At 43.4% G+C, this 20,542-nt stretch overlaps 1 protein-coding gene across 6 annotated transcripts in view; it reads right to left on the bottom strand.

The window, feature by feature from the left end:
• LOC103345403 (potassium channel subfamily U member 1) overlaps positions 1–20,542 on the bottom strand; it is a 212,222-nt gene that overhangs the window by 147,660 nt on the left and 44,020 nt on the right. For all 6 annotated transcript variants that reach the window (XR_011390870.1, XR_011390871.1, XM_070079216.1 and 3 more), the window contains one exon: positions 16,576–16,695. Coding sequence is in view for 3 of the 6 variants with exons in the window: in XM_070079216.1 (XP_069935317.1) it covers positions 16,576–16,695 (120 nt within the window). In the remaining 3 variants the exon portion in view is untranslated. Of the gene's footprint in view, positions 1–16,575; positions 16,696–20,542 lie in introns of those variants that run through there.

Raw genomic sequence — 20,542 nt, 5'->3', positions numbered from 1 at the left:
AAAAGAAAAAGAAATTAAAGGAATACAAATTGAGAAGGAAAAGTCAAATTATCCCTCTTTGCAGACGATATGATTCTTTACAGAGAGGATCCAAAGAACTCTACTAAGAGACTACTGGAACTCATAGAGGAGTTTGGCAAAGTGGCAGGATACAAAATCAATGCACAAAAATCAACAGCCTTTGTATACACAGACAATGCCACGGCTGAGAAAGAACTACTAAGATCAATCCCATTCACAATAGCTACAAAAACAATCAAATGCCTTGGAATAAACTTAACCAAGGACGTTAAAGATCTCTACGATGAAAATTACAAAACCTTAAAGAAAGAAATAGAAGAGGATACCAAGAAATGGAAAAATCTTCCATGCTCATGGATTGGAAGAATCAATATCATCAAAATGTCCATTCTCCCAAAAGCAATTTATAGATTCAATGCAATCCCAATCAAGATACCAAAGACATTCTTCTCTGATCTAGAAAAAATGATGCTGAAATTCATATGGAGGCACAAGAGACCTCGAATAGCTAAAGCAATCTTGTACAACAAAAACAAAGCCGGAGGCATCACAATACCAGATTTCAGGACATACTACAGGGCAGTTGTAATCAAAACAGCATGGTACTGGTACAGAAACAGATGGATAGACCAATGGAACAGAATTGAAACACCAGAAATCAACCCAAACATCTACAGCCAACTTATATTTGATCAAGGATCTAAAACTAATTCCTGGAGCAAGGACAGTCTATTCAATAAATGGTGCTGGGAAAACTGGATTTCCACGTGCAGAAGCATGAAGCAAGACCCCTACCTTACACCTTACACAAAAATTCACTCAACATGGATTAAAGACCTAAATCTACGACCTGACACCATCAAGTTATTAGAGAACATTGGAGAAACCCTTCAAGATATTGGCACAGGCAAAGAGTTTCTGGAAAAGACCCGGGAGGCACAGGCAGTCAAAGCCAAAATCAACTATTGGGATTGCATCAAATTGAGAAGTTTCTGTATTGCAAAAGAAACAGTCAGCAGAGTGAAGAGGCAACCGACAGAATGGGAAAAAATATTTGCAAACTATGCAACTGATAAAGGGTTGATAACCAGAATCTACAAAGAAATCAAGAAACTCCACAAGATCAAAACAAACAACCCACTTAAGAGATGGGCCAAGGACCTCAATAGATATTTTTCAAAAGAGGAAATCCAAATGGCCAACAGGCACATGAAAAAATGTTCAAGATCACTAGCAATCAGGGAAATGCAAATCAAAACCACAATGAGGTTTCACCTTACCCTGGTTAGAATGGCTCACATTCAGAAATCTACCAACAACAGATGCTGGAGAGGATGTGAGGAAAAGGGGACACTAACCCACTGTTGGTGGGAATGCAAACTGGTCAACCCACTATGGAAGTCAGTCTGGAGATTCCTCAGAAACCTGAAGATAACCCTACCATTTGACCCAGCCATCCCACTCCTTGGAATTTACCCAAAGGAATTTAAATTGGCAAACAAAAAAGAGGTCTGCACCCTAATGTTTATTGCAGCACAATTCACAATAGCCAAGATCTGGAACCAACCTAAATGCCCATCAACGGTAGACTGGATAAAGAAATTATGGGATATGTACTCTTTAGAATATTATACCGCAGTAAGAAACAATGAAACCCATTCATTTGCAACAAAATGGAGGAATCTGGAACACATCATGCTGAGTGAAATAAGCCAGTCCCAAAGGGACAAATATCATATGTTCTCCCTGATTGGTGACAACTGACTGAACACCAAAAAGGAAACCTGTTGAAGTGAAATGGACACTATGAAAAACGGTGACTTGATCAGCATAGCCCTGACTGTTAATGAACAACTTAATACATTATCCCTCTTAGTATTTTTTTGTCTGTTCTACTTAATACTATTGGTTTAATTCTGTAATTAATACACAGTTATTCTTAAGTGTTGAAATTTAACTGAAATGTGATCCCTGTTAAATATAAGAGTGGGAATAAGAGAGGGAAGAGATGTGCAATTTGGGACATGCTCAAGCTGACTTGCCCCAATTGGTAGAGTTAGAAACATACCAGGGGACTCCAATTCAATCCCATCAAGGTGGCATGTACCAATGCCATCCCACTAGTCCAAGTGATCAATTTCAGTTCACAATTGATCATAATGAAAGGACTAAGAGTCAAAGGGAGCACATAAACAAGTCTAGTACCTGCTAATACTAACCGATAGAACAAATAAAGGGGAGAGCGATCCAACATTTGAAGCGAGATACACAGCAGGCTCATAGAATGGCAGATGTCCTAAACAGCACTCTGGCCTCAGTATCAGCCCTAAAGGCATTCGGATCCAGCTGAAAAGCCCATGAGAGTATTTCAGGCATGGAAAGCCAAGACACTCTGGCAAAAAAAAAAAAAAAAAAAAAAACAGACCTAAATGAAAGATCTCTGTGAGTGAGATCCCAGTGGAAAGAACAGGTCTTCAAAGAGGGAGGTACCTTTCTCTGAAGGGAGGAGAGAACCTCCACTTTGACTATGACCTTGTCTAAACAAGATAAGAATCGGAGAACTCAGAGGGCTTCCATAGCCTTGGAAACTCATGACTGGAGCATAGGGAGATTACTGATGCCATAGACAGGAGTGTCAATTTGTAAAGTCAACAACAGGAGTCACTGTGCACTTACTCCTCATGTAGGATCTCTGTCCTTAATGTGCTATACATTGAGATTTAATGCTATAACTAGTACTCAAACAGTATATTTCACTTTGTGTTTCTATGGGGGTGCAAACTGTTGAAATCTTTACTTAATGTATACTAAACTCATCTTCTGTATATATAGAAAATTGAAAATGAATCTTGATATGAATGGAAGGGGAGAGAGAGTGGGAAAGGGGAAGGTTGTGGGTTGGAGGGATGTCATGGGGGGTGGTGAGCCAATGTAGTCCATAAGCTGTACTTTGGAAATCTATATTCATTAAATTAAAGTTAAAAATAATTACATTACAGTAAAAAAAAAGATAAGTTAGAGGCTGGCATTGTGGTATAGAGGGCTAAGCCATGCGACTCTGGCATTCCAATCCATTTCCCTGCTAATGCCCCCTGGGAAGGCAGCAGAAGATGGCCCAGGTACTTGATCCTTGTCACACAAGTGGGAGACCTGAATGGAGCTTTGGGGTCCTGAGTTTGAAATGTACTAGTCCTGGCAGTTGCAGACATTTGGGGGAATGAATCAGCAGATGGAAGAGCCCTCTCTCTCTCTCTATCTATCTCTATCTCTATCTCTCTGATACTCTGCTTTTCAAATAAATAAATCTTAAAAAAATAAGTTTATGCTGGTACAAAAATTTTGAAGTCCATGAGCACCTTTTTCATAGCACACATTTTCCATGACCCTTCACATGCATGAATGACATTGTCTTTGCATTGAAATGAGCATATCTTCTAATTCCATTTCCCATGCATCTTTTGGATTGCTCTTGTATATGCTTAAATAAATTACTGATACTGGTGATGTATTCAGAAAACAAGAATTTGGAAGACTGGAAGAAATGGAAAGCAAACACAGATGAAGATAAAATTCATCTCAAGATTGAGGAGAAGTTGATTTTAATATGCATGATAGATGTAATATAAAGAGACTGCTCTTTGCCACTACATTTTATGTTATTCTCTTTTCCTTAGAAGCTGCATTACTTAAGGAAAATGAGCAAAAACACAAAAATGAGTTTTTATTTGGTCAACTTTCCTAGTGTTGTTTCTGAAATATTTTTTCTCATTTCTAGATGCATTCTGATGGTTCCTTTGTTCATACAGCTGCTCTGTCTATGAAGATGAGCAACTGTTGTAGTTGAGATGTTGTTTATCTGCCCAGAGAATTCAGCATACACCAAGTGTTATGTATTTACAGAAATCATTTAAGGCACAATCCATAGACAAACGATGCTAGATTATCTGGAAAAACCAAAGCCAGAGAAGACAGAAAGATAGAATTTGGACCTCACACAATGCCTAAAAAAGAGATCTATGTGCTAAAGAGAAGCCCTTGTCTGTTGCTGGATTTTTTCTGGCCATGAAGCAGCAGAGTAACATGGTCAGCTACACAGTTAACAATATCCAGAGAGGTCCCCAAAGACAATAGCACGATTGTTTAGGAACAGCACCATATTCAGAAGGGAGTTCAAAATAAAATGTCCCCCACCAGTGGTTGGCATGCAAACATTCCTTGGGAGACAACAAAGCACCAGCCCACAGACACTACTGTGCTGATACAGACCTTGTCCTGTTCGCTCTGAGGTTTCTAGAAGCCACCCTACTTTGAAGGGAACCCCCCCCCCAACTGTTGGGCTTCTCCTTTTTCTTATTTTCTTGCTCTTCTCTTTCTTCTTTTCGTTGCTTTCCACCCCCACTCCCTCCCTCTTCCTCCTCTTCCTCATCGTTCTCCTTTTTTTCTTTTTTCTTTTTTTTTGACAGGCAGAGTGGACAGTGAGAGAGAGAGAGAGACAGAGAGAAAGGTCTTCCTTTTGCCGTTAGTTCACCCTCCAATGGCCACCATGGCCGGCGCGCTGTGCTGATCCAAAGGCAGGAGCCAGGTGCTTCTCCTGGTCTCCCATGGGGTGCAGGGCCCAAGGACTTGGGCCATCCTCCACTGCACTCCCAGGCCATAGCAGAGAGCTGGCCTGGAAGAGGGGCTACCAGGACAGAATCCAGTGCCCCGACCGGGACTAGGACCTGGTGTGCTGGCGCCGCAAGGCAGAGGATTAGCCTGTTGAGCCACGATGCCGGCCACATCGTTCTCTTTCTTCTTAGGCTAAATGGTTGACCGTGTATCCTCAAAGAGTTAAGGACCAGTCTGTAGATTATCTCTCTCTTTTTTTTCTTTGTTACCTTTGGAGGTTTTAATATAGACACAGCACATTCATTGAAAAGAAGCACTTAGGCTTTGTTTCTTTCATTTTTCTATGCCTTGGAAGTGTTTACTTAGAGATATCTACTTCTTGAAGGTTATGTAGACTGCATCTTGAAATAACACAAATCTGCCACAAGGTGGGGGAAGAAGGGTAGATAGGAGGATGATAATAGGTCTTTTTTTTAAGATTTATTTTTATTTATTTGAAAGCCAGAGTTACAGAGAGAGGTAGAGCCAGAGAGAGAGGTCTTCCATCCACTGGTTCACTCCCCAGATGGCTGCAATGGCCGGAGCTGTGCCGATCCAAAGCCAGGAGTCAGGAGCTTCTTCCGGGTCTCCCATGTGGGTGCAGGGGCTCAAGGACCTGGGCCATCTTCTACTGCTTTCCCAGACCATAGCAGAGAGCTGGATCAGAAGAGGAGCAGCCAGGACTCAAACCGGCGCCCATATGGGATGCCGGCGCTTCAGGCCAGGGCTTTAACCTGCAGCACCACAGCTCTGGCCCCAATAGGTCTTCTTTTTTAAAATATTTATTTATTTGAAAGACAGAGTTACAGGGAGAAGTAGAGACGAGAGAGGTGGGGGGTCTTCTATCTGCTTGTTCACTCCCCAAATGGCTGCAACGGCCGGAGCTGCACTGATCCGAAGCCAGGAGCCAGGAGCTTCTTCTAGGTCTCCCACGTGGGTGCAGAGGCCCAAGCACTTGAGCCACCTTCTACTTCTTTCCCAGGCACCTTAGCAGGGAGCTGGATTGGAATTGGAGCAGCTGGGACTTGAACCGGCATCCAAATGGGATGCCAGCGCTGTAGGTCTGGACCTTAATCCACTGCACCACAGTGCCAGCCCCGATAATAGGTCTTCGATAGCTTTATGTTTTCTATACATTTGGTCTGCTTAAGTTTCTTTTCTGGATAGTCTTGGCCCCTAGACTTGCATATGTATTTCTCAATTTCCTTTTTAATCTGCAGTTACTTTCTCATTTTTAATGCCTTTTTTCATGTATTTGTGTTTTTCCCCTTTTTTAGACTATCTACTGAGTTCTTTCATTGTCTGTGTCAAATAATCAGCCATTTTGTAATTCATTGATTTTTCATTTAGCCTTTAATTTATTCTACTTACATTTCTTTTTTTTTTAATGGATTACAATTGCTTCCCCCCCATACCATCCCTCCCACCCACAACCCTCCCCTTTCCCACTCCCTCTCCCCTTCCATTCACATGAAGATTCATTTTCGATTATCTTAATATACAGAAGATCACCTTAGTATACATCAAGTATGGATTTTAACAGTTTGCTCCCACACAGAAACATAAAGAGAAAAATAATATATGATTTTTTTTTAAATGATGATGAAATCAGAGCAGACCTATTGTCATGTTTAATCCCAGTGAGAGTCAAGTTGGGAATTGATCATTTCTTTTTTTTTTTTTTTTACAGAGGATCAGTTTAGTATGCATTAAGTAAGGATTTCAACAGTTTGCACCCCCATAGAAACACAAAGTGAAATATATTGTTTGAGTACTCATTATAGCATTAAATCTCAATGTACAGCACATTAAGGATAGAGATCCTACATGAGGAGTAAGTGCACAGTGACTCCTGTTGTTGACTTTACCAATTGACACTCCTGTCTATGGCATCAGTAATCTCCCTATGCTCCAGTCATGAGTTTCCAAGGCTATGGAAGCCCTCTGAGTTCTCCGACTCTTATCTTGTTTAGACAAGGTCATAGTCAAAGTGGAGGTTCTCTCCTCCCTTCAGAGAAACGTACCTCCTTCTTTGAAGACCTGTTCTTTCCACTGGGATCTCACTCGCAGAGATCTTTTGCCAGAGTGTCTTGGCTTTCCATGCCTGAAATACTCTCATGAGCTTTTCAGCCAGATCCGAATGCCTTTAGGGCTGATTCTGAGGCCAGAGTGCTATTTAGGACATCTGCCATTCTATGAGTCTGCTGAGTATCTCACTTCCCATGTTGGATCACTCTCCCCTTTATTTACTCAATCGGTTAGCGTTAGCAGGTACTAGACTTGTCTATGTGCTCCCTTTGACTCCCAGTCCCTCCACCATGACCAACTGTGAACTGAAACTGATCACCTGGAACAGTGAGATGGCATGGGTACATGCTACCTTGATGGGACTGAATTGGAATCCCCTGGTATGCTTCCAACTCCACCACTTGGGGCAAGTCAGCCTGAGCATGTCCCAAATTATACATCTCTTCCCTCTCCCATTCCCACCACCATGTTCAACAGGGATCACATTTCAGTTAATTTTCAACACTTAAGAATAACTGTGCATCAATTACAGATCTAAACCAGTCATATTAAGTAGAACAGATAAAAAAACTACCAAGAGGGATAATGTATTAAGTTGTTCATTAACAGTCAGGGCTATGCTGATCAAGCCACCGTTTCCCATAGTGTCCACCTCACTCCAACAGGTTTCCTTTTTGGTGTTCAGTCAGTTGTCACCGATCAGGGAGAACATATGATATTTGTCCCTTTGGGACTGGCTTATTTCACTCAGCATGATGTGTTCCAGATTCCTCCATTTTGTTGCAAATGACTGGATTTCGTTGTTTCTTACTGCGGTATAGTATTCTAAAGAGTACATATCCCATAATTTCTTTATCCAGTCTACCGTTGATGGGCATTTAGGTTGGTTCCAGGTCTTAGCTATTGTGAATTGAGCTGCAATAAACATTAGGGTGCAGACCTCTTTTTTGTTTGCCAATTTAAATTCCTTTGGGTAAATTCCAAGGAGTGGGATGGCTGGGTCGAACGGTAGGGTTATCTTCAGGTTTCTGAGGAATCTCCAGACTGACTTCCATAGTGGCTTGACCAGTTTGCATTCCCACCAACAGTGGGTTAGTGTCCCTTTTTCCCCACATCCTCGCCAGCATCTGTTGTTGGTAGATTTCTGCATGTGAGCCATTCTAACCGGGGTGAGGTGAAACCTCATTGTGGTTTTGATTTGCATTTCCCTGATTGCTAATGACCTTGAACATTTTTTCATGTGCCTGTTGGCCATTTGGATTTCCTCTTTTGAAAAATGTCTATTGAGGTCCTTGGCCCATCTCTTAAGTGGGTTGTTGGTTTTGTTTTTGTGGAGTTTCTTGATCTCTTTGTAGATTCTGGTTATTAACCCTTTATCTGTTGCATAGTTTGCAAATATTTTTTCCCATTCTGTCGGTTGTCTTTTCACTCTCCTGACTGTTTCTTTTGCAATACAGAAACTTCTCAATTTGATGCAATCCCAATAGTTGATTTTGGCTTTGACTGCCTGTTCCTCCCGGGTCTTTTCCAGAAATTCTTTGCCTGTGCCAATATCTTGAAGGGTTTCTCCAATGTTCTCTAATAACTTGATGGTGTCAGGTCGTAGATTTAGGTCTTTAATCCATGTTGAGTGGATTTTTGTGTAAGGTGTAAGGTAGGGGTCTTGCTTCATGATTCTGCATGTGGTAATCCAATTTTCCCAGCACCATTTATTGAATAGACTGTCCTTGCTCCAGGAATTAGTTTTAGATCCTTGATCAAATATAAGTTGGCTGTAGATGTTTGGGTTGATTTCTGGTGTTTCAATTCTGTTCCATTGGTCTATCCATCTGTTTCTGTACCAGTACCATGCTGTTTTAATTACAACTGCCCTGTAGTATGTCCTGAAATCTGGTATTGTGATGCCTCCGGCTTTGTTTTTGTTGTACAAGATTGCTTTAGCTATTCGAGGTCTCTTGTGCCTCCATATAAATTTCAGCACCATTTTTTCCAGATCTGAGAAGAAGGTCTTCGGTATCTTGATTGGTATTGCATTGAATCTGTAAATTGCTTTTGGGAGAATGGACATTTTGATGATATTGATTCTTCCAATCCATGAGCATGGAAGATTTTTCCATTTCTTGGTATCCTCTTCTATTTCTTTCTTTAAGGTTTTGTAATTTTCATCGTAGAGATCTTTAACGTCTTTGGTTAAGTTTATTCCAAGGTATTTGATTGTTTTTGTAGCTATTGTGAATGGGATTGATCTTAGAAGTTCTTCCTCAGCCATGGCATTGTCTGTGTATACAAAGGCTGTTGATTTTTGTGCATTGATTTTATACCCTGCTACTTTGCCAAACTCGTCTATGAGTTCCAATAGTCTCTTAGTAGAGTTCTTTGGGTCCCCTAAATACAGAATCATGTCATCTGCAAAGAGGGATAGTTTGAGTTCTTCCTTCCCAATTTGTATCCCTTTAATTTCTTTTTCTTGCCTAATAGCTCTGGCTAGAACCTCCAGAACTATATTGAATAGCAGTGGTGAGAGTGGGCATCCCTGTCTGGTTACAGATCTCAGTGGAAATGCTTTCAACTTTTCCCCATTCAATAGGATGTTGGCTGTGGGTTTTTCATAGATTGCTTTGATTGTATTGAGGAATGTTCCTTCCAAACCCAGTTTGCTTAGAGTTTTCATCATGAACGGGTGTTGTATTTTATCAAATGCTTTCTCGGCATCTATTGAGATAATCATATGGTTTTTCTTCTGCAGTCTGTTAATGTGGTGTATCACATTGATTGTCTTGCGCACATTAAAACATCCCTGCATACCAGGGATAAATCCCACTTGGTCTGGGTGGATGATCTTTCTGATGTGTTGTTGCATTCTATTGGCGAGAATTTTATTGAGGATTTTTGCATCTATGTTCATCAGGGATATTGGTCTGTAATTCTCTTTCAGTGCTGCATCTTTCTCTGGCTTAGGAATTAAGGTGATGCTGGCTTCATAGAAAGAATTTGGGAGGATTCCCTCTTCTTTGATTGTTCTGAATAGTTTGAGAAGAATTGGAGTTAGTTCTTCTTTAAACGTCTGATAGAATTCAGCAGTGAATCCATCTGGTCCTGGGCTTTTCTTTGTTGGGAGGGCCTTTATTACTGTTTCAATTTCTGTCTCAGTTATGGGTCTGTTTAGGTTTTTGATGTCTTCCTGGTTCAATTTAGGCAGGTTGCATGTGTCCAGGAATCTATCCATTTCTGATAGGTTTCCCTGTTTGCTGGCATACAAGTCCTTGTAGTAATTTCTGATGATTCTTTTTATTTCTGTGGTGTCTGTTGTTACATTTCCTTTTTCATCTCTGATTTTATTGATTTGGGTCTTTTCTCTTCTTTTTTTAGTTAGTTGGGCCAATGGGGTGTCAATTTTGTTTATTTTTTCAAAAAACCAGCTCTTCGTTTGGCTGATTTTTTGTAATGTTTTTCTTGATTCAATCCTGTTGATTTCTTCTCTGATTTTAATTATTTCTCTTCTTCTACTAGATTTGGGTCTGGTTTGCTGTAGGTTTTCTAGATCCTTGAGGTGAATTGAAAGCTCATCTATTTGGTGCCTTTCCAATTTCTTGATGTAGGCACCTATTGATATAAACTTTCCTCTTAACACTGCTTTTGCTGTGTCCCATAAGTTTTGGTATGTTGTGCTGTTATCCTCATTTACTTCCAGAAAGTTTTTGATTTCTCTTTTGATTTCTTGAATGACTCAGTGTTCATTCAGGAGCATGTTGTTCAATCTCCATGTGTTTGCGTATGCTCTAGGGATTCCTGAGTTGCTAATTTCCAACTTCATTCCTTTATGGTCTGAGAAGCTGCATGGTATGATTCTAATTCTTTTGAATTTGCTGAGACTTGCTTTATGGCCTAGTATGTGGTCAATCCTAGAGAAGCTTCCATGTACTGCTGAGAAGAATGTAAAATCTTTAGCTGTAGGATTGAAAGTTCTGTATATATCTGTTAGATCCATTTGGGTTATAGTGTCATTTAAATCTACTGTATCCTTGTTGATCTTCTGACCGGATGATCTGTCTATTTCTGAGAGTGGAGTATTGAAGTCCCCCAGTACTACTGTATTGGGTTCTAAGTCTCCCTTTGAGTCCCTTAACAAATCTTTTAGATAAACTGGTGCCCTGTAGTTAGGTGCATATACATTGATAATTGTTATATCTTCCTGTTGAATTGATCCCTTAATCATGATATAGTGTCCCTCTTTGTCTCTCTTAACAGTTTTTGTGGTAAAGTTTATGTTGTCCGATATTAAGATGGCTACGCCTGCTCTTTTTTCATTTCTGTTGGCATGGTATATCTTTTTCCAGCCTTTCACTTTCAGTCTGTATGGATCTTTGTTGGAAAGATGTGTTTCTTGTAAGCAGCAAATAGATGGGTTTTGTTCCTTAACCCAATCAACCAATCGGTGTCTTTTAACTGGACAGTTCAGGCCATTCACGTTCAAAGTGACTAATGATAAGTGGTAACTTTGCCCTGCCATTTGCCAAAGATAAGTTCTAATATATGCTTTGAATTCCCTGTGATCTTTTGCTGTGAGGTTTCCTTCCTTTATCTTCTTTCATATTGATGACCGTGTTTCTGTGTTTCTGTGTGTAACACATCTTTAAGCATCTTTTGCAGGGCTGGACGAGTGGCAACAAATTCTTTCAATTTCTGTTTGTTATGAAAAGTCTTTATTTCACCTTCATTCACAAATGATAGCTTTGCAGGATATAATATTCTGGGCTGGCAGTTGTTCTCTCTTAGTACCTGAGCTATATCTCGCCATTCCCTCCTAGCTTTTAGAGTTTCTGATGAGAAGTCAGCTGTGAGTCTGATTGGAGATCCTCTGAGAGTAATCTGACGTTTCTCTCTTGCACATTTTAGGATCTTTTCTTTATGATTCACTGTGGAGAGTTTAATTACAACGTGTCGTGGTGAGGATCTCTTTTGGTCGCGTTTATTAGGGGTTCTGTGAGCTTCCTGTACTAGGATTTCTCTGTCCTTCTCCAAACCTGGGAAATTTTCTGCTAATATCTCACTAAAAAGGTCTTCTAATCCTTTCTCCCTCTCCATGCCTTCAGGAACTCCTAGAATCTGAATGTTGGGTTTTTTAATAGTATCCTGAAGATTCCCGACAATATGTTTTAGATTTCTAATTTCCTCTTCTTTTCTTTGGTCTGACTGTATCCTTTCCTGTTCTCTGTCTTATAAGTCCGATATTCTCTCTTCTGCTTCACCCATTCTGTTTGTAAGGCTCTCTATTGTGTTTTTCATTTGATCTATTGAATTCTTCACTTCAGTCACTATCACAGTTTCCTGTTGTACTAGTTGTTTCATTTCATTTTGATTTCTCCTTAATATTTCATTTTCACGAGAGAGATTTTCTATCTTGTCCATTAAGGATTTGTGTAGTTCCAGAATTTGTTTTTGAGAACTTCTTAATGTTCTTATCAATTTTTTGAGATCTGCTTCTTGCATTTCTTCTATGTCATCATCTTCATAATCTTGAATTGGGGTGTCTTTTTCATTTGAGGGCGTCATGGTGACTTCCTTGTTTTTATTACCTCGGTTTTTGCGTTTGTTATTTGGCATATTGGAGATATTTGGTTTCTTCACTGTGGTGCTTTTTCTTGTTATACTATGACTCTAGATTAAGTGGACTATCTGTTTTTGATGGAGCCTTAGGGCTTGAGATGGGTGTGGCCTGAGAGCTCTGTTTGGTGTGCCAAAGGTGACACTCCCAGGTTAGGTGTGGTAAACCTCTCTCTCTCTCTCTTTCTTTCTTTTTTTTTTTTTTTTTTGATTCAAAAGGGAAGTAATTCCGCACAGCTGAATGAAGTTGGAGGTAGTTAGCAGGCAAATGATATACCCACAGGAGCCAGAGATCGGAAGCTCTTTCCCAAGACCCCCACAGGGAATCTGTTCGGCCCTCAGAGTGGGCTCAAATTCTCCTTCAGCCTCCCACTGGGTTGCCAAAGTTACGGAATTGTAGCGTCTCTGGAGAGTGCTCACGTGAATTCCGTGAGTTCTCTCCCCCACCGTCTCTTCTTTCACAGTCTCAGTTCAGTAGCACCACAAATTTACTAGGTCCTAATCTCCTGTTAATTCGCCCCGCCCAGAGTCAGGTTTTTCTGCTAGGCTCAGGGCCGGTGCAGACCTGAGGTCGCTCTGCTTATGATGTATGTCCAAGATGGCGCCTGCTCTTTGTCTTGCTCGCCCTTGAGAGGTGAGCGGAGAGAGAGAAACCCGTGTCCGTACCAGTCACCTTTTTTTTTTCTCTCTCTCTTCCAGTTAGCCTGGTGAACATTTCCCCCCCGGGGGTCGTTCCCTCTAATCTCCTCTCTCCGCTTGCCTGCCGGTGTCTCAGGCTATTGAGGTTCGGCTCACCTCGCGTTCCAGCGCTGGTGTGCTGAGTCTGCCGCTGATGTCCCGAACTGTGGGCTCCCATGCTCTCCACGCAGGTCCGCTGTGAGTCACGCGTTCCGGAAGAGTTTCTTCTGCTGTTTCCTCCCCTACTCTTCCTTGAACCTGCAGTATCTCCACTTTTATTAAACTATCTCTCCCCAGACTATCAGTGTGCTCCCTTCCTATTCCGCCATCTTGCCGGAAATCTCTACTTACATTTCATCTGTTCTTTTTGTCTAACTTCTTGAGGTTAATATATAATTTATTTACTTATTAATTTTTGCTTTAGAAAATAACTTTTTAATGCTTTGCATTTAAGTTAGAAAAACCTCCCTCTTAAGGGATATGTGATATTTTCATTATTTTTATTATAAATATTCTGCAATTTATCTTGATCTCTCTGACCATGAGTCATGTGTGAGAGAGAAATCTAAACATCTTTAAGCTGTTATATCCATATTTTTGTTCTTTTCCCTCTAAGTTTATTTATTATTTACTACAGTTTTCAGGTATGTGTTATAATTGTGATTATTTACTGTGGCCTAATAATATTTGCCAAATTTTTATAAATAGCAGACACTTTCTAAGGTTGATTTCTGTTTTAAACATATGTAATATGATTCTTTTAATTCACTCTCTGTTATTAACTAAGTTACTGGGGTCTTCTTTATACTTATAATAATTACTAATACTCTATTTAGAATATCCCAATACCAGACAGGTGAACTAAAATCTGCTACTCCCAGCATGGTTTTTTAAATTTATCCTTTATCATCTATCAATTGCCTTAGGGCTGTATTTTTGGTATGGTGGTTTTTCACAATGTCATGTCTTTATTGCAGTCTGCTACCTTTATTATTACAAAGGTAATAATTGCTGTTCCCTTCCAAAAAAGACATGCTGACGTCCTAACCCGCAGTCCCTCAGAATATGACTTTGCTTGGGAACCGGGTCTTTGCAGAGGGATCTGAGCTCAGATGGGGTCACGAGCGTGGGTTTACTCATAGTAGGACTGGAGGTGACCTCTCACAGGGGACGAGGTACACACAGGGACAGCACTGGTGGACACCAAGGCAGACATCAGAGGGCTGCATTTCCAAGCCAAGGCGTGGTAAAGATCCCCAGCAAACCCACCAAGCCAGGAGAGGGCATGGAGAGGGTTCTGCGCCAGAGCCTCAGAAGGGACCCACCCTGCTCTCTCCTCCAGGTGGATCCTGGCCTGTTGTTTGATCTGTGCCCGCTGCTGCACTTGGTGACAGAAGCCACATAAAACTCATCCACGTTACTCGGCTTCGCTTAATGTTTTTTTTGCCCTGAGTTCAAACTTACATATTTAAATTGGATTGTCATTTGCTTGATATGTCCTTGAGGATCACTTTATTTTCAGCCTTTCGAGCCTCCTGAATGTTAACACAGTTTGGCCCTGCCAGGCACGTGGGGAGAATCTCAGAGGCTGCATTACAATGGAGGATCCCATGTGAGTGCATGTGAGTCCTCTGGCTCCCTCCGTGAAACCCAAGGCGGGCGCATTTCTCCAGTCCCTTCCAAGACGTCCTCTCCCAACCCGCCCCTGGTCTGCAGCCCAGGAGCCTCCTTTTGAACCCGCCAGCAACCCGAGTTCTCTTCTCCTCTGGTCTGTTCTCTCTGCCTAGGGCCCTGTCCTCTCCCCCTTCAATAACTCCGTGTGCCAGATCCTCCGCAGTTTCAGAACTTTCGTGTACAATCGTCCAGTCAAATGGGCTCAACATCCCAAACCACCAAAACTAGCAGACCCATCACCCGAATTTAGCTTGTTTATGTGTGTGTAGGTGCACGTGTGTGTGTGCCACCACCAGCCCCGCTAGGAATTAAGTTCCACCAGCCCAAGAACCTCCAGTATTTTTCACTGTCTGACTTCCGCCCGACGTGAGGCTGATGACAACGGTTGGCTGAGAGAAGCAGGGAAATGACAAAGGAAGGAGGGAAGATGGAGGAAAAGATGAAATCTGTAAGCCATCTCCTTCTCTGCCCGTTCTTTTTTTTTTTTTTTTTTTTTTTGACAGGCAGAGTGGACAGTGAGAGAGAGAGACAGAGAGAAAGGTCTTCCTTTTCCATTGATTCACCCTCCAATGGCCCCTGCAGCCGGCGCGCCATGCTGATCCAAAGCCAGGAGCCAGGTGCCTCCTTCTGGTCTCCCATGCGGGTGCAGGGCCCAAGCACTTGGGCCATCCTCCACTGCACTCCTGGGCCACAGCAGAGAGCTGGACTGGAAGAGGGGCAACCGGGACAGAAACCGGCGCCCCGGCCGGGACTAGAACCCGGTGTGCCGGCTACGCAGGTGGAGGATTAGCCTAGTGAGCTGCGGCGCTGGCCTGCCCATTCTTTTCTAAACACTTGATTGACATCCCTGCCCATCTCAGCCACTCCTTTCAATGCCAGAGTCTTTTTTTCTAATCTCGAATTTCCTCCACCCTCCTGCTATTCCGACCAGATGGTTACCAGCTCTCACAGGTGGCAGGGACACATTTTTGTTCATTGAAGAAGGTTTTGTTGGTAAGGAATCAGTGATCACTCCTTCCCCACTGGGTCCCGATGTGCAATGCCCATAGCGTGGTGCCACAAGTCTCACTCCAGTGACCCTTAGGACCTGCCCAGCATGGCTCTTAGGGCCAAGCATTTGAGCATTTGTGGTGATCCTAACAGAGAAACTCCTGGTGTAGTCAGAGCCACCAGGTCTTTGTGCAACAGGTCACATCCACGGCGCTGATCTGAAGCCAGGAGCCAGGTGCTTCCTCCTGGTCTCCCATGCGGGTGCAGGGCCCAAGGACCCGGGCCATCCTCCACTGAACTCCCGCACTGCGCTGATCTGATGGCAGGAGCCAGGTACTTATCCTGGTCTCCCATGGAGTGCAGGGCCCAAGGACTTGGGCCATCCTCCACTGCACTCCCGGGCCACAGCAGAGAGCTGGCCTGGAAGAGGGGCAACCGGGACAGAATCCGGCGCCCCAACAGGGACTAGAACCTGGGGTGCTGGCACCGCAGGTGGTGGATTAGCCTATTGAGCCACAACGCTGGCCTACAATATACTTTTAGTATCATTGTGTTAACAAAAAGTATGCATTTACAAAAGCTATGCTTTTTTACTCTCATCAAGGTTCCTCCCATCAGAGAGGCTGACAATATGGGATGCTAGTGTCAGTCACAGGCTACAGGCTAAGCCCGCTGCACCACAGTGCCAGCCCCTAGAGGCTGACAATAAATACAGCAAATAATGCCAAGCAACTGTATCTACTATGGAGGAAAACCATGGCGAACGGAGGATAGACAGCGGTAGTGGCCAAGAGGAGGCATGGCTGTGAGATAGTGGCACCTTCGAGAAGACTGCCAGTGAACACCAGCGTTTATGGGTTGGACGATTTTACACTCACCGATGGTGATCACGCCCCTGGCTGAAGCTGGTTAGTAAACAATGAATGGACTTACCAACACTTTCCCCAAAAAGGTCTGTGCCGAAAGCAGCATTTTTATGTGATCACGGACTAGTCCATAAGAATAAAGCCTTCTTAACGGGTTATGGCCCATGCTGCCTGGTGAGAAGAGTTCCTGCAAGCAAGAGAAAGGAATTGGCAGAGTGAGCGCTACGCATCTCACAGAACACGATCTCTTGTATTTCTGTTGATGGGACCTCTGAATCAGGGCGAAATCCCACTGTCTCACCAGCCCGGGGAAGCCTGAGGTGCCTACTCAGTGTTTCATGGGCTGAGTTGTAGTGGGCTTGCATTTTGCTTGTTTTTGGCACAGCTTTTGCATCCGGAGTTTGGCAATGCTCGCCCTGTTCAGTCCCAGACCCTTCAACCTGACCTGAGTGAACCCTGGAGGCAGCACCCTTCTTCCTGCTCTGGGAGTGTTTCTACACTCCCTTCAAGATTACACACACATTGATTTTAGATGATTATTTGAGTATCGGCTTTGCCAAGAAAGGAGGGAGAAGGAAAGTTTCAGTAATTTCTCTTCCTTATCTGGAATCAGATTCTCCTGAAGTTATAATTCTTCCTGACACTGCTACATTTGAAATTTATGATAATCCTGTGCAGTAGATGAAATGGGAATGATTCAGTCATTTTTTACATTATTAAGGAAACCAAGGTGGAGAGCGGGATCTGGCCATGAGAAAGGGCTTGGGATTGAACTTCCTTCTCCAAGTCCACCAGCGTGGCCACCAAGAAGGACGCTAATGAGAAATGGCCATGCCAAGCTCACTTGAGTCTCTGACTAGCAGAGAAGGTCATCTCATGGGGGGCCAGGGTTTCAAAATCACTTCCTGTTTTACTCAACATAGTCTACAGGGAGGGAAGGGAAGTTTCATTAAAAGGCTCGTGGCAGAGTTCACATCTTGACCTATGACCTGTCCTCTGAGACATGCCATGCCTCAACTGCATTGTCTGAGGACTGATGCAAACAGTGTTCAGGAGCCACCATGGTGGTGCAGTAGGTTAAGCTGCTGCTGGGACGCTGGTGTCCCATGTGCAATGCTGGTGCGAGGCCTCTCTGTTCCCCTTTGAGCCCAGCTCCCTGCTAATATGTTTAGGAAGGCAAGTGGAGGCTGCCCCAAATACCTGGGCTCTTCCACCCATGTGGGAGTCTTAGATAGAGTTCCAGATGCCCGGCTTCAGCCAGACAACCCCTGGCTGTTACATATTTGGGGAGTGAATCACCAGATGGAAGACCCACCCCCCCACGCTGCCTTTCAAATAAATAAAAAATAAATCAACATATAAATAAATCTTTAGGAGCTGGAGCTGTGGACAGCAGGTTAAAGCCCTGGACTGCAGCGCTGACATCCCATATGGGCACTGGTTCGAGTCTGGCTGCTCCACTTCCATTCCAGCTCCCTACTAATGCTACTGAAAAAGCAATGGAAGGTGGCCCAAATCCTTGGCCCCTGAACCCATGTGGGAGACCCAGAAGAAGCTCCTGGTTCCTGGCTTCAGATTGCTTCAGCTCTGGCCATTGCAGCCTTCTGGGGAGTGAATTAGCAGATGGAAGACCTCTCTCTGTCTGTCTGTACCTCTCTATGTAACTCTGTCTTTTAAAAAAATAAAATATAATAATTCAATATGACGTTAATATGGGGCATACATTTAAAATTTCATTATAGAATTGGAGGTACCTTCTGCAGAGAAACAAATTGACGCTAAGATATAATAAAAATCGGCCGGTGCCGCGGCTCACTAGGCTAATCCTCTGCCTTGCGGCGCCGGCACCCCGGGTTCTAGTCCCGGTGGGGGCACCGGATTCTGTCCCGGTTGCCCCTCTTCCAGGCCAGCTTTCTGCTGTGGCCCAGGAGGGCAGTGGAGGATGGCCCAAGTCCTTGGGCCCTGCACCCCATGGGAGACCAGGAGAAGCACCTGGCTCCTGCATTGGATCAGCGCAGTGCGCTGGCTGCAGCACGCTGGCCGCGGCAGCCATTGGAGGGTGAACCAACAGCAAAAGGAAGACCTTTCTCTCTGTCTCTCTCTCTCACTGTCCACTCTGCCTGTCAAAAAAAAAAAAAAAGATATAATAAAAATCACCCTTTTGGATGCAGCAAATTCCATAAAATGCATACTTAGGGAGAAATCATAACTCTCCAAAGAATTTTTAAAAGAACTTTTCACAGTACCTAGGGTTGTGACTTGGAGAAAAACAGAACACTGTCAACTTAATTAAATGTAACGCATTATTGAAAAGCCACTCGGTTTTTATCAAATCCTCCCGGTTCAAGGGCAGAACAGTGTAGTTCTGGTTGCTCAGGTACCATTTAACATTTTGTACCATTTGTTTGATATTTGAAATTGAAAGTGCATCTGGACTGGAGCATAGAAATGATTACACTCATAAGAAAAGGAGAACAGAGGAAATGTGAATTGACAAATGTGCTCCCACATTGTTGCCATCATATAAGAGAACATAGTAAGAAGGGACATTTCCTGCAACAGAGGAATAAAGAGAAGTGAAGCTTCTATAAATTTAATTGTTCATTAAAACACTAGGTTCCTGGAGCTGGCACTGTGGCACAGTGGGTTAAACCCTGGTCTGCAGTATCGACATTCTGTATGGGCGCCAGTTCAAGACCCGGCTGCTCCACTTCTGATCCAGCTCTCTGCTATGGCCTGGGACAGCAGTGGAAGATGGCTCAAGTCCTTGGGCCTCTGCACCCACGTGGGAGACCTGGAAGAAGCTCCTAGCTCCTGGCTTTGGATTCACGCAGCTCCATCTGTTGAAGACCTCTGTTTCTCTCTCTCTCTCTCTCTCTCTCTCTCTCTGCCTCTGCCTTTCAAATAAATAAATTAATTTAAAAAAAAAAAACACCCACTACATTCCTAAATCTGTATAAATGAAATGCATGGAATTTGTATATCTTAAATTAAAAAAAAACTAAAAAAATTATTTTCTAAAAAGGTAGAAACCAGGAGGCAGATCCACCAGACCCATTATCCAGATCCCAGAATTTGTCCTCTAATTTTTTTTACAAGTCTTTAATGTAGAAGTAACCATTGATAGAATGAACTTATTTAGCAACAAAAGCCATGAGCTTCAACACTGGATACTTTTCCCATACAGAAACCTAAATTCCATATAACCTTAACATTCTACCAAGCTACTATGCATTGTGTACTTTAATCTCAATTTTTGGCATTAAGAAGGATGATTTAAGCAAATTCTCAATGTTAATTACAGCGAGTGAATAAAATATGTTCCATTATGCAAATTACTGTGCTCAATCAGACAACAAATCAAAGTTTGAGAAACAGAAATGCAAGCCAACTGCACAGGGCCTAGTAAGTCACAGTGCCTGTGACCCCTGGGGACAGAACTGTCACTGTAGCCTTCGAGAGTTTTCTCTCAGGCGTCTGCTTTGGGGGCTGGAGGGCTAGTGCAGGGGTGTGGGAGATGGGTGAGTTCCTGGGCTAGTGCAGGGTGTGGGAGATGGGAGTTCCTGGGCTCATGCAGGGGTGTGGGAGATGGGTGAGTTCCTGGGCTCGTGCAGGGGTGTGGGAGATGGGTGAGTTCCTGGGCTTGTGCAGGGGTGTGGGAGATGGGTGAGTTCCTGGGCTCGTGCAGGGTGTGGGAGATGGGGGAGTTCCTGGGCTAGTGCAGGGGTGTGGGAGATGGGTGAGTTCCTGGGCTCGTGCAGGGTGTGGGAGATGGGGGAGTTCCTGGGCTCGTGCAGGGGTGTGGGAGATGGGAGTTCCTGGGCTCGTACAGGGTGTGGGAGATGGGGGAGTTCCTGGGCTCGTGCGGGGGTGTGGAAGATGGTTGAGTTCCTGGGCTCGTGCAGGGTGTGGGAGATGGGTGAGTTCCTGGGCTCGTGCAGGGGTGTGGGAGATGGGAGTTCCTGGGCTCGTGCAGGGTGTGGGAGATGGGGGAGTTCCTGGGCTTGTGCGGGGGTGTGGGAGATGGGGGAGTT

The sequence above is a fragment of the Oryctolagus cuniculus genome, chromosome 1 (assembly GCF_964237555.1).
Source record: "Oryctolagus cuniculus chromosome 1, mOryCun1.1, whole genome shotgun sequence".
Taxonomy (NCBI): Eukaryota; Metazoa; Chordata; class Mammalia; order Lagomorpha; family Leporidae; genus Oryctolagus; species Oryctolagus cuniculus.
This window is presented reverse-complemented; position numbering and strand designations above follow the sequence as displayed.